Below are 14392 nucleotides of genomic sequence, written 5' to 3' on the forward strand. Positions count from 1 at the left end.
CAATCTCTTGAAATTGGGTTGCAAAGAAAAATTCTTTTTTGATTATAGTAATCCATGCAGGAAACTAATTCACATGATAACGAGATAAATCAGTTATAATTTTCATGTGAAAGGAAATTAAACCTGCACCAGTTCTTGAAGAGATCATAAATGTAGACTGCATCGTTCTCGTTGGACAACATGAAGTACCATGGCTTTTGGGGTGGCATATTGATCCATACATACTTTCCGGACTTTGTCATCTCATTGCAATACTTGCACGCACATCCTGCGCTCATTATACTATCTATTGGCAGAAATGAGAAAATCTTTAGTCATACATTGTCAGGGAGAATGGTATATGTGTCTTCAATTTTTAGCTTGTTTTCTTTCTCAAAAACTTCGAAACCAGGTTCTTCAATTCTGACAGTCCATGCTCTGCTATTATAATCCTAGTAAGTGTGACACAAGTGAAATAGACATGATTAGCAATTTTACGAGTTTGAACTGGCCAATGAGCTGGCTTGTTTAGGATGAAAGAGAAAAAAAATTAATAATCTAAGCATTTGTTATTATTAAATGTCAATAGAATGAACATTTAAAGATAATTAATAAGAAATCACTCGATATAAAATATATAATATCATTTACTATATTTTAAATATATTTGTTTATTAATCATTTTTTAAACGAGCAGGCTAATGAGCTAAGTCCAGGTCATGATTGGCCTGAGCTTAGCTTGTTAGCTCATCGAGCTCAGTTCATAAGCCACTTATCAAATCGAGTCAACTTGGCTCACTTACACCCATAATCAAGTCTAACAAGTGTAGAGATATCACATGCATGTTGTGTTCTAAACATGCAGATAAATTGATTTTGATAAATAATATTCAATTTTATTTAGACTTATATTAATAATTATTGGTGAAGTTTATACAATAACAACAACAACAAGTCTTTATCCCACTAAGTGAGGTCGGCTATATGAATCCTTTTTCTCCATTGTGTCCTGAAGAGTATCATATTTTCATTTAATTTTAATAGATTAAGATCATTTTTTATACGATATACCCAAAATTTTTTAGGTCCACCTCTGGCTTTCATAACATAAGTCAAATCTAAAACATCTACTCTCCTAACTTGATTATTATATGCTCGATATTTAATGTGACCAAACAATATAAGACAACTCACTCTAATCTTGTTCGCCAATGGAGCTACACCAACATTATCATGAATATATTCATTACACATTTGTCTCTAAGTTTTAAGCCATTCAACCACCAAAGCATTCTTATCATGAAAATTTATTTTATGCTTCTCTTTTGAAGGCAAACATTCTGCGCCAGAGAGCATTACAAGTCTCATCATCATCTTACAAAATTTTCCTAGAATGATACTGCCATTCTCCCCAAACCAGAGCTGTGGCTTCCATAGCTATTAGTCACCAGAATCATTGAAAGAAGTGGAGACCTGCAATTTAAGCATTTTTATCCATTGTATGCAACAATTATGGCAGTCTTTATTCACTTGGTAAATCAATTGTTGATTAGATGACAGAATTGCTACATGGGAGGATAATATATTGTTAATTTATACATGCAGGAACAGATAATTAACAAATTACTACAAAAGCCAATCTAACACACCAACCAGCCATCAAATAGTCAGGATAAACTTTAAAAGAATGTTTACGTACAACCACTCAATTTTTATAACCAGTCAATAGTCTAACAACTAATCTTTAGTTTTTACAAAGCATACCACCATGCCTATGAAGAAAAGATGTAGTATTTCACTTTTTAAAAGATTTGGGTGGTATATATGTAAAATTAATGTATAAATACATGCATAGGAATTAGGTGGTATGTAAGTAAATGCCACCATTTAAAAAATACAAAAGCAGCTTAAAGTATAAAGAAAAAAAAAGCTAGAAAGAGCTTCATCAGAGTTAACGAAGCTATAGAAAAGACTCTTAATTTCTTACACCCGAAATCCCTGTGTATTCACATAGCATTAGCAACGGAGCTATCAAAATCGCAATGTTTTATCCTCAGAAAAATTTTAGGAGAAAGAATAAGAAAATACCTTAGCCTTTAACTGAACAAAGAATTCACATCTTACTCCAGACCTTAAATGTGCTGATTCGTTCAAACGGTTTCCACCATTTTGCTAGAAAAGGATCCTGAATGCTGTCATGAGCAGTTTCATCCAAAAGCTTCCCGTTCCAAAACAAACCACTGGCAGCGAACCCCATTAACTCGGTCGGGTTCATGTAACCACGAACTCTAGAAACAATGCCTCCTCCGTAGACATGGGAGAAACTCATCTCAACGGTTTTAGCTGAGTTAGGCTCCTGCCGCTGCTCTTGATCATTTTTTGGCCGACGGACGAAAAATTCTTTGGTGATCGGAGCTTTTTCATCTGATTGCATAACATCAATGCATCCCAATCCACTCGCTGCCAGAGTGCATTCCACCCTGAGCTTTATGTGTGAAGTAATACCGCAAATCAATGGTATGTTCTGAAGCCAGTTTGTCTGCTAGGATTTTGAGCTCCCTTAGCCTATGGCTAATCTTTGAAGAAACTGGATCATATAAAATACCCCTAGAGACCTCTTCCGTATCATCAACAATCATGTCTTCTAGCTGTATTGGATCACCAACAACCACCGTTACCTGCAGGTAAATATAGTATAGAGCAATCTGGTGTGCAGTTTCATTAACATTACAAGAAACCTAATAACAAAAGGTTCTGGTGATCGTATGCTAAAATCAGAAGTAAAAGATGAACATTGATTACCTTTTTGCCAACCTTGGGGAAGTTTGAACCTATAGGCATGATTTCTTGCCTGCCTGAATGCACAAATGGGATGACTATAGGAATTTTATCAGCATCCATAACCAGCCTGTAATAAAAGCAATATTAGCATGAAATGGAAGAAAAATAATAATAAAGAATGAAAACAGGAAGCTATGGCCACTGATGTGAAATTGCTAATCTGGCCTTTGGTTTGCAACTGGATTTATGACAGCGCGGTGGAACTGGTATGGCTTAGGGGGTAGTTTATTCTAGTTTTGTGGCAAGCATTGCAGCTCACTGACAGTGTAGCTATGTTCAAATGCTGAGCTTTTATTTCTTCTAATTTTTAATTATTAAAAAGGGACTTTGTAATTATAAAAGGAGCATCAAAGGCAACTTTAAAAAACACAAGTTTTTCCAAATAAATACCAAGTTAGATGGGCAATTCTTTCCAACTCTCGTCCTGCTTAGCAGCCCAAACATTTTCTGGAGAGGTATCTTGGAATGCTCGACTTCGTGACTTCTATTCCACTGACTAATCCTTGCAAATTGTTTGTGCATTTTACTATTTGTATTTCTACTATTGCATGCTTTCGAATAAATTGGATAATCAGTATAATTTCAGATTTCAACCCATTTTTTCTAATGAACGACTATTAAATTGGGTTTCTTCAAACTTTTAGGTTGTGTTTGGGGGGGATTATTCACTGCGTATTTGCGTGATAGATATCTGCTTCGAGGACATTCAGCAAATCCTTGAACAAATACTTCCTATAATCCGAGAGTATCTCCAGAAATCCATATTCAGCTACCAAACAGGGATACAGACTATCGTCCCCTTCCTTCAAAAAGACTAAGTTATGAGTTTCGAAAACCCTAAGTTCACCCTTTCTCAACCTATCGGAGTCGCTTGCTCTTATTGCCGTTGGATTTCAAGGAAGAGAGCCCGCAAAGGGTTGCCGGAGGAAATGGTTGTGGAGTTGTGTCACGTGCTTCAAGAATCCAACCAAGGGGGTGTTTGACAGCACATTTTAAAAAGAATTTAATCATTAATTTAATTTAAATCAAGCCAAACACAAAAAATAAATAATAAAAAAACAACTCTTAAATCAAATTTATTCTCTTTTTGTCTTTTGTACAGTTGTTCCAAATTTGAAAAATCCCACAGAGAGGCAGATTTAACGGATTTACGTTGTTGTTGCTTCTGATCTTCACTCTTGATAAATCCTACTTAACGTAAATTCGATCGCCAAACAATCCTTAAAAAAACACATACAAAGTAGAGACAAAAAATGAAAGAATCTAGAAATAAACATTTAAAAAGGAAAAATAAGGGGAATAAAAATAGAGAGAATGCTCGACATAACCCGACAATAGTGCAATAACCGCCATCCAAGACACTAGGAAACATTATAGCATACACAGTAGAGCTCACAAGATATGGTTTTAATGGTTGAAACATAATATATGTTTCCATCCACTTAAGAACATGTCCATATAATAGAAAAATAGATGATAGAATTAATCACAAGAGATAGTTGAAATCAATTATATATACAGAGCACATCATAGCTCAACCACCCACCCACATACCTACTCAGCCGGGCGAGCACAAATTGCAACTAAAAAGTCTGTCAAATATCAACCAACAAATAACATAAAACAACAAAAAGTTGGATTTGAGAAAAGAAGGAACAAAACAATAATCTAGTCAAGCAACAGTCACAATGAAAAGACGAAATATAATAAAGTGAAATCTTGTTCCTCTACCAAATAACACAACACCAATACCACCTGATATCATGAGTACAAAAGCAACCAACAACCATCCAAAAAATATGGAAAAATACAAAGCTATATACACATATGTTGCCAACAACCATCTAAAAAGAATTGAATTAAGAAAAAACAAGCTCAGACTAACCTAGATCGCAAATTGAGACTACATCCAGTTTAAAAGGAACAACAAAATATTATATTAGCTTAAAGATAAAAAAAACCTAATAAAAATATAAATGAATCTTAAGAGCAAAAGATAAAAAGATTCCCTCCAGGAATAAGAAAAAGGTGTGGACAACAAACATACAGAGCATAATTTAAAAAAAAAATGCTAGAGTCTCAAATTGAAGTATGGGCACATCAAAACCCAGACAACAAACAGAGACTCAATCTAGATTTTTAAAGGAACAAACAAGTAATCAATTAAAAAACTCCCTACTAGTAAAAGAAAATAAGTTACATATAAAAGAATAAGTACATAACAAAAATACAAATAATAATTCCCAAAAAAAAACGTTGTTAAGAATAAGTACATCACTAGGGGTATGTAATTTATTCAAAATTCTAAAGTTTCTTTCAACCTAAATACGAATAGCAATAGCTTGCATCGCAATTAGGAAAAAAATTATAAACTTTATAATTGATGGAATCAACATGATAAATAACCTGAAACACTTTGTTACCCGATATAAAGAATCCACCATTATGAATACATTTTTTCAAGAGATAACGAGAAAAAGAATACTAAAAAAATAAATGATAGTGAGACTCTAAATCAATAGACAAAAATATAAATAATATTAACATGAATGCATCTAGCATTCAAAATATCATTTGCCTTGAGAACCTCTTGAATAATCCCTTTACACCAAAAAGCTTATTCCAAAACCAATGAGTTTTGTCGAGGAACATGAAGAGGATGAGCAGGATGATAATGAGGACGAATATTAGGATTTTAATTATGTGTTTGATGATGTTCCCCCGATAGAAGAGCTGATTATATGTTTCTATCATCTCTGTTTAATCGAACTTTCAACTTCTATGGTTGTGAACATTAAACTCTTTGATCGTTTTATTATTAATTTAATTTAGTATCATTATTTAGATATATTAGAGCTTTCTTTTATCAGTTCTGATAATATATAAATATTTTATTATGTTGTTTGTGTTTGTTCTGTGCAGATATGTGGAAATCTAATTGTCATCTTCTTCTTTTTTTTGTTACAAGTTTGCGTTGAATTAACGATGGACTATTTCGACGCTAAGTGTTGCAATAATCTCTTCGAAAAAGAACGATGTGAATTCGTCGCAGTTGCGTCCGACATAATTGAGACTAATTAGCTTCAAGCATAGTCAATGCGAATTAGCGTCGGCCATGTCCAACACTTATTATCGTCGGAGGGTTCAACGCTAATAGATCGTGAATTTTACGCCATCTGTTTTTCTAGCTTAAATTTATAGTGACAAAAATTTTCGACGCAAATAAGGAAGTAAACAAAAATCCATCGCAAATGCCGACGCAAAGTGAATTGGCTACGCCTGTTTTAACGTCGGAATTTTTTCCACACTAATCCAAAGCTAATTGGACATTTTCCTGTAGTGATGCCTAAACTCTATTTTTTACATTTATACCACCCAAATAACTCATATCACATCTAAACCATTACTATTACAAAAAAATTTCAATTTACATAAATGTCACACGATTTTATTTATTTACATACCTAACTTCCAAACTCTATTTTTTTTAACATTTATACCACCAAAATCATCTGTATCATATAAAATATCACTATTTGTAAAAAATGAAATATAAGTTTTCATGCATAAATAAAATAACATGTTAAAATTGAATTTTACGAGTTTGACATTTAAGGAATTTAGTGTTACACAAATCTTATCTATTATCATTTTTTAAATATATTTATGGTTTATTAGGTCATTCGGTTGAACCCCGGTTGAAACCTGGTTCAATTTTTTAAACTTGAACCTCTCCTACTACCAGTTCAATGTACGGTGCAATTTTCAAAACTTTGACAAAAATTAATAAAATTTGGTTTTGATACATTCTAGTAAATTCAGTTTGCTCTATTTTTTTGTGCATGACATGGAATGCATAACAATATAAACAAAAACTAAGTCATTAAAAATATTTCCAAAACAAAAAACTTTCAATTTATGCACAAATACAGTTATACAATTTTTTTTACTTATTTTTATTAAATTAAACCCACCTATCGAAATAGTTGTATCCATTCGTTTCAATGACAGTTTAGCTCACTTGTACGAGGGCAGCTATCGGAAAAGACCATCATTACTAGTAAAGATTTATCAATCTATTAATAAAAGCATCGCCCACCATGTAGGTCCTCATCTTCTTACACAAACAACGGAAATAAGCCTTGTACAGACACCACCAAACATTCACATTGCAGCCTTTTCATCAACAAATCAAAGGGGAAAAAAAGAAGATTGAGAAAAAACTCTCTGACTTTTCGCTTTTTAAAGAAAATTCCTCTCTTTCTTGCTCAAAAGAAAAAAAATAATTTCCAAGATTCATTCTCAAAACTTAATCATCTCTCTCTCTCTCTCTCTCTCTCTCTCTCACACACACACTCATTTTTTTCTCTGGGACAGGATCTTCACCAGATGACCCACCTCTCAAAAAGATCCAAATTCAATGAACAAAAAAAGAGAAAAAAATCAAATCAAAGCAAGAACAAACAATGCAATTAGAAAACCAGAGCAATATGATTCAGGTGTCATGCCTTATGAAGTGTACACAGAAACCTCTGCATACAAGTTCCTGCCTTACAAGGGAGAATTTGAACTTCAGAGAAGGTCGAGATGAGCCAATATACTTCATGCAAGCAATGAAAATTCTATCTTAAACGTGATAGTAGAAAACCACGTCCAAGTAAAAGCTATAATGGAAAAATAATATATCCAACTGTAGTGTTTGATCAAACGACAAAAACAGATCCCAGTTGACCAAAACCCACATGCATCATGGCAATGTCCCAAATTTCTTGTTATGAAAACCCTACCTGGATCAATCTTGAAAACCTGTTTGACGCCCTTTAGAGTCCTCCCAAACCATTCCAGCATAGAAAAGCTAATCATCGGCGATTTTATGGAACAAACCCTAGGCACAATCTCATGTGGCGACATGATATCCTCTTAGACAACATCCGCGTGCCCCCTTACATCCCAATCAAGCACCGCCGATTCTTTACTTGGCATAAGAGGCATCACTGGAACATTCATCAGTGCAGATTGGTGATACATATTTCCTCCCCTCAATAAAAGAACGCAGTCCAGCTTCGGCTTCGAGATCGCCGGAATCTCCCGAGCAGAGGAGTAGGAGAAACAGACTGAGATATACGAGGACAAATTTCGATGGAGAAGCGGATAATTGTTAACTTCTTCTTCGGGAAGAGCTGCCAAAATGTCGAGGTTCCGTTTATTGAATCGGCGAGAGCCAAACCGAGAGAGCGAGGGTCCGGGGCTAGGGTTTTGTTTGGGGGTTGCGAATGAAGATAGAGGATTAGGGGTCGGTGATTTGGTTCGGGAAAGTGAGAATCCGTTGAGAAGATCTCTTCCTCCTGAAGGTCACGAACTCCGACAACGCCTGCAGATGCAGCGTCGGGGGCGCTGCAAGTGGCTTCCGACTTGGAGAATCGAATGGGGAGTGGGGATGTTTGAGGGGTGAATGAATCCATTAACGTTCTGTGTCACAGCTGCTGTGGTAGAATTGGGCGAGCAGGTTTGTGCTCTCCGGCGACATTCGCATGGAGACAGCTGTAATCTGGTATAAAAAGGAAATGAGTAAGTGCAGTGGCTTTGTCATCTTATACTTTATTCCGTCCTGCTTTGTGTTGTTGTAGTGGAAAAAATTGATCTAAGTTCTATATCTTTTATATTTAAGTATCTAAGTTCTAAATTTTAATATTTATATTTATAATACATTATTTTATTTTAAAAAATTAATAAACGTTATCTTTCTAATATAATCTTAAAAATTTGAATGTTATGTATATACATATGGAAATTTAAATGTTATATATGTGAGTATATGATAAAAGTGTGGGATTTATGTAAATATGTCTACTTTTTTAAAATAATTGTATCATTGTTAGAAAATTTGTGACGGTAGAGTGATAATTAACATTATAGCACTGCACTAAAATCTAGCACACACAAATAATAGAAAAATTGCAGGAGAAAACACCAGAAATTTTATGGGAAAAACTTGGAAAATAAAAAAATCACGAAGCACTTATTGGCATTTATTATAAATTTACAGTAGTAGTGTAGCTATAATAGTCGCAATTAAGCTACAACAAATGTAGCTAATCGTGGCGACTATAATTGAAAATTGTAATAATAGTATTTAATCACAAATGTCGTAATTAGTAATTGCAATAATGTCAGTTAGTCAAATATGTCATAATTAAAATACACAATATTAGGTCACATCGACCATGGTTGGGAGCTATAATGACTTTAGTTGGTCACAAATCACAATAGATGTAATTGGAAATTGAAGTAGTTGTTAGCCACATAAACCATAGTTAATGGCTACAATAGTGTCAGTTGGTCACAGAGACTGTACTTGAATGTAATTATAACTAGTCACATAGGTCGTAGTTAGGGGCTAAAATAACGTCAGTTGGTCACAAAGACTGTAAGTGAATGTTGTAGTAACAGTTAGTTATATTGGGCGTAGTTAGAGGTTGTAATAATATCAGTTGATCATAGAGGTACCAATTGAAATTTGTAGTAATAGTTGATCATACATTGATGCTAGATTTTAACTTATTAAAACCTCTATTTGAAGAACTTTATTATTGGTTTAGTTCTACTAAATTTTTAAAAGACTTATAAAAAAAATTCTTGTATCGTAAGTTTTCAAATAAAAAATTGCATACCATTGCCAGGAGTATTTCTACTATGCCTAAGAATCGACGGGTTTGGTTTACCCATCTTGATATTATAAATATGATGTGCAAAGTTAAAATTATATGGAGGTATTATAATTATACTAAAATTTGTGAAGTTATTTCTAATGGAAGTTGGAATTTTATTCATGTTATTAGTATCCCTGGGTACTTTTCTCAGCTTATTAATAGCATATCGATTGTAGATTCTCATATATCTTGACTTTGGCTTTGTTTAGATGACTTTGTTCATAAAAGATTTGATCTTTTTGCTATATGATAATTTTTGTAAAGTTGAATGGAATAATTATATCTGGTTGAAATGCCATTCAAGTTAATTTATATTTACCATCTGGAAAATTATTCATTAACTTAAAACAAGTGATATTCCTATTGCTGAAGGTATTTCTGCTAATTGTAATTGTCATGCTCTATGTTTAGAGAAACTCGTAAGCATTAATTTTTTGACTACGCACAAAAATCGAGTCATTTTGTATGAAGGATATTCCTAACTCAAATTTAAGATCATTCAAGCTTGATTTCAGCAAGCTTAAAGTCAAACTAGCCGTCTCAACAATATCAACACAGTAATATCAAAATTTGTTCAATCTGAGTCAATCAAGCCCAGATCAAGCCATCAAAACATATTGGACGCTTTGGATCATCAACTAAATGGTCGAAGAAACTCAAAATTTGAGATATATTTATTGTCAAATCGAGTGCCTTGACCCAAAAAAATTAAAAAGAATATAAGATTGCAAAATTATTAGGTCATTAATGCACTCAAATAACTAAAAAATCGTTTATAATCGAGTGAGATTGGCGGGGACAATTTGATCAAGTGGTGTGGGAAGCTATGCGTCAAAAAAACAAAATTCTCTTTCCTAAAAGGCTATAAATAAACTCCTTCTCTTCAATTGAGAAGATGAGAAAAAGAATAAATGAGATTCTAGAGTCTATTATAGAGAAGACCCGATGAGGCCACAGTTGTCGCCGACCGCCGATTATCAAGGCTCGTGCATGACCACTATCAACCAGTGCAGATCATCACTACCTGTCGTCGTTGACAACCGGGCACCACGCTGACAACCAGGCACCACCGACACTTGCTTGCAACTTTTTAGTCAAAATACAGTTATTTTGTGTAATAACTATATTTTACTTTTGTTGTACATAAATGTAATTTTTGTGATAAAAATTGTCACCCCGATCTTCTTGTTGCAAGAGAAGGGAGCACCCAAGCACTCATAGTGAAAAAGTTTGATTGAGCTGAACCACATAGTTTTTTCTCTTCTATAATTTTTCTACGTAAAAATTCTAGTATCTTTAGTATTGTTGCTTCTCTTTTATTTATGTGTGTTGTATCATCGCACAATGCTAAGACATTAAAATACCACTCCATCGTCGTGAATTTTATTTTTGTCTTGCATTTTTGTACAATGCTAAGACATTAAAATAATACTACTTCGCAGCAAATTTATTGATACTCAAGAAAAACATATTTTGAAAATTGATGAAATTGATCAAACTCTTTGTTCGGTTGCTTAGAAATAGAAAATATGTTTAGAAAAAATGATAATTATATTTTCTATTGTTTTGGAGCGTGTAAATGAAATCATGATTTATGTTGGGAAATTTACATGCATATCGCACCGTTCCTATCAATTTACATATCCACATCTAAAATTTGATATTTAGAAACATCACACTTTGGTTAATAACGAATGCATGAAAATTTTTATTTTAAAAAATTAGTAATAGTACTTTTTTTTGATATTATCTTAAAAAAATTGAGTGTTGCCGATATAAATACATAAGTTATGTGTTAGACATGAAAAATCAGAAGAATTGTGCGACATGCATGCAAATGCCTCTCATTATTTTTAGAATAATAAGAGAAATTTCGTGAGAATTTTAAATCAATATTAGTGTCCAACTATTTTCAACCAACAGCTAGATTTAAAAAACTATATCACTTCTAAATTCATGATTTTTAACTTTGAAGCTAATACAATTACATTTTAAATTTCAGAAGAACTAACGAAATTTGAATATAAACAGAAAAAAAAACTACAATATGTTCCAACAGAGAAAAAAAAACTAATAACTAACTTCTATGCATAATGAATGCACATATATGCTAAATCATTCAGGGCTTGATCTCCAGTCTAGGCTCAAAGCAGAAACCAACGAAGGTTCTTAAATATGATCGTTTCTTTATTGGGTAGTTTTTTGCCAATCTCCAATACTTGTCTCTCATATCAAATATGAACAGAGTAGGGGTACCATAGGCATGGATGAATATGAGATCCTCAACTCCACTACTAGCAAAAGTATCTTCAAACCTGCCAAAATGGCTGAGAAACTTCTCTGGCATCCTTGTAACCTCCTTCCATTCCTTTCTATGAAGCTCCCAAACACAAATTCCTTCCAACACATCTGGCTTTTCTGGGTCTCTGATTCCTCCAATTAGAATCAATCGATCTTTAAGATTCATCAGGCGACAACAAGTGAGGAGACTCGGTGCCATAACCATTGTTTCCATCAATGACTTGCATGAAGATTTTGAATCAATATCATACATGATGAGCCCAATACGGTGCCTGTTGCTCTCTGATAAAGAGTGAATCAGAAAGTAAAGGATTCCATTGCATATCACACTTTCATTACCTCCTCTCCATCCAACCAAAACTTCATTGAATGATACAACTCTCCAAAAGCAACTCTTAGAATCATAAATCTGAATGGTAAAGTCCCAATGAAAGAACTCATCTGGCAATGGATTGGATTTCACCAATGTAACTATATAATCATGAGAATGTCTGTCCACTGACAAAGCCAATGCACTGTATTGTGAAGGTTCATCATTTAGAGGTTTCAGAAGCTGCTTCCAATCTCTTGAAATTGGGTTGCAAAGAAAAATTCTGTTTTGATTATAGTAATCCATGCAGGAAACCAATCCGCATGATGACGAGATAAACCAGTTATAATTTTCATGTGAGAGGAAATCAAACCTGCACCAGTTCTTGAAGAGATCATAAATGTAGCCTGCATCGTTCTCGTTGGGCAACATGAAGTACCATGGCTTTTGGGGTGGCATGTTGATCCATACATACTTTCCGGACTTTGTCATCTCATGCCAATACTTGCACACACATCTTGCACTCATTATACTGTCTATTGGCAGAAAGGAGAAAATCTTTAGCCATACATCGTCAGGAAGAATGGTATATATGCCTTCACTTTTGACTTTGTTTTCTTTCACAAAAGCTTCGACGCCAGGCTCTTCAATTCTAACACCGTCCATGCTCTGCTATTATAATCCTATTAAGAGCGACACAAGTGAAATAAACATGAGTGTTTTGGTATAAGACAAACTCAACCATCCACAAAAAAATGAGATGAAAATTCATATTAAAAAAATGTTGTCATGGACCCAAAATTTATTTCCAAAACTATCACATGTGTTATTTTCTTAAACTATTAAACTCGTATATTAATGTGTTCTGGTAAAAAACATTAAAATTTTGATAGAAATAACATGTCTTTATCATAAATTTTGATGTTTGAATGAGAATTTGGTATTAGAATGAAATATGGTGGTAATTTTGTAAAGAGCAATGTTTCAAGTGTTGTATGTGTAGTTGCCCCACATCCATATCCACTATATTAATATTGAGAGCTCGATTTAATTATATCCTAATTAAAGCATTTGAATATAACCGCCTCATTTCCATTTATGAATAAAAGAAAACACAACTAAATACACATTGATATTAAAACAAATAAATTCACATTTTTTTTCTGTTATTATTATTATTTTCAATGTATATATTATTAATATATTAGATGTTATTATTATTATTATCTCATTTACGTGAATCAGGTGGTATGCATGTAAATCCTCATTTTCTTTTCTGTTTAAAGGGAATCGGTGGTATGTATCTATATCTCTCTCCATCTCTTTGTTTCGCGTGTACATTCGCAAAGAAGAAAAAAATTTGTGGAGGAGCTTACATGAACGGAGGTTCGTCGGAGGGACGGAGGTTCGCCGGAGAAAAGCTCGCCGGAGGCAGGCTTGCCAGCGGGACTAGGACTCGACGTAGGGAGAAACAAAGGAGGAAGGAGGAGGGCTCGGTTGAAGTTGGTTGAAGGTGAGGAGGAGTTGCCGTGAGGTGAGGCCTGTTTGGGGGGGTGGGGTTGGGATGCTTTTATAGGGGAAGGAGAGGGAGACGTGAGTTCGTGGCAGAAAATGAAAAGAGAAAATATCGGGGAGAGAGGGAGGAGGAAGCGTGGGTAGAGAATAGGATTAGAAATTTTTTTTTTTTAAAATAGGTGGTAGAATAGGATTTTTTTATTTTTATTTTATATATTTATATATATATTAAGCTGCATGTCGCATGGGTAAATAGAATTTAATAACTTTAAAATAACTTGGTAAAAATGAAATTAATATACCTTGTGGTGATAACAAAAAACTTAATTGATGATTTGATACACATTCTAAGTATATTCTTGCATCATTCATTGTTTCCTTCTAACTATAATATATATATATATATATATATATATGTCGAATCCACATGCACACATTATATTTTGAGTTGATCTTTATGTTTTCCTTGATATGAAATTTGATCATCTTTAGATACGTGTGCAGTAATATGTGCTTCATCAACAACAAGTGCTTCATTAATAACTTCTATATAATCATATTCATTAAACTTATGGTTGATCTTTATGTTTTCCTTGATATGAAATTTGATCATCTTTAGATACGCGTGCAGTAACATGTGCTTCATCAACAACAAGTGCTTCATCAATAACTTCTATACAATCATATTGATTAAACTTATATAAATTAACAATCATAATTCAAAACAAATGAAATT

At 33.5% G+C, this 14392-nt stretch overlaps 3 protein-coding genes across 5 annotated transcripts in view; 1 reads left to right on the forward strand and 2 right to left on the reverse strand.

The window, feature by feature from the left end:
• Positions 1–1375: 1375 nt before the first annotated feature.
• LOC110039444 lies at positions 1376–8180 on the reverse strand. Of its 3 annotated transcripts, XR_002295521.1 has the most exons (4): positions 7608–8180; positions 2782–2887; positions 2068–2657; positions 1376–1452 (listed from the first exon to the last, which is right to left on the reverse strand). XR_002295521.1 is itself a non-coding variant. In XM_020744503.1 (3 exons), the coding sequence occupies exons 2-3, from the start codon at positions 2878–2880 to the stop codon at positions 2418–2420; spliced, it is 366 nt and encodes a 121-aa protein (XP_020600162.1). In that variant the 5' UTR covers positions 2881–2887; positions 7608–8180; the 3' UTR covers positions 1859–2417. The 3 variants fall into 3 exon arrangements, 2 of the variants coding, with proteins under 2 accessions (XP_020600162.1, XP_020600163.1); XM_020744503.1 differs by lacking the exon at positions 1376–1452 and having other exon boundaries at positions 1859–2684; XM_020744504.1 differs by lacking the exon at positions 1376–1452 and having other exon boundaries at positions 1860–2657.
• A 3469-nt stretch (positions 8181–11649) lies between these two features.
• Positions 11650–13641, reverse strand: LOC110020066 (F-box/kelch-repeat protein At3g61590-like). Its single transcript, XM_020718042.1, has 3 exons — positions 13518–13641; positions 12515–12824; positions 11650–12424 (listed from the first exon to the last, which is right to left on the reverse strand). The coding sequence occupies exons 2-3, from the start codon at positions 12805–12807 to the stop codon at positions 11650–11652; spliced, it is 1068 nt and encodes a 355-aa protein (XP_020573701.1). The 5' UTR covers positions 12808–12824; positions 13518–13641.
• Positions 13518–14392, forward strand: part of LOC110020078 (triacylglycerol lipase 2-like) — a 4556-nt gene continuing 3681 nt past the window's right edge. The window contains exon 1 of the mRNA XM_020718052.1: positions 13518–13643. Coding sequence (XP_020573711.1) covers positions 13518–13643 — 126 coding nt within the window. The remainder of the gene's footprint in view (positions 13644–14392) is intronic.

The sequence above is a fragment of the Phalaenopsis equestris genome, unplaced genomic scaffold, assembly GCF_001263595.1.
Source record: "Phalaenopsis equestris unplaced genomic scaffold, ASM126359v1 Scaffold000002, whole genome shotgun sequence".
Lineage (NCBI taxonomy): Eukaryota > Viridiplantae > Streptophyta > Magnoliopsida > Asparagales > Orchidaceae > Phalaenopsis > Phalaenopsis equestris.

Coding starts and splice junctions, on each gene's coding strand:
- LOC110039444 (XM_020744503.1), bottom strand. CDS start 2,880: ATGGATGCTGATAAAATTCCTATAGTCATCCCATTTGTGCATTCAGGC. Junction 2,685..2,781: donor TCCCCAAGGTTGGCAAAAAG/GTAATCAATGTT, acceptor ACTGCACACCAG/ATTGCTCTATACTATATTTA.
- LOC110020066 (XM_020718042.1), bottom strand. CDS start 12,807: ATGGACGGTGTTAGAATTGAAGAGCCTGGCGTCGAAGCTTTTGTGAAA. Junction 12,425..12,514: donor CTCTTCAAGAACTGGTGCAG/GTTTGATTTCCT, acceptor TAATCAAAACAG/AATTTTTCTTTGCAACCCAA.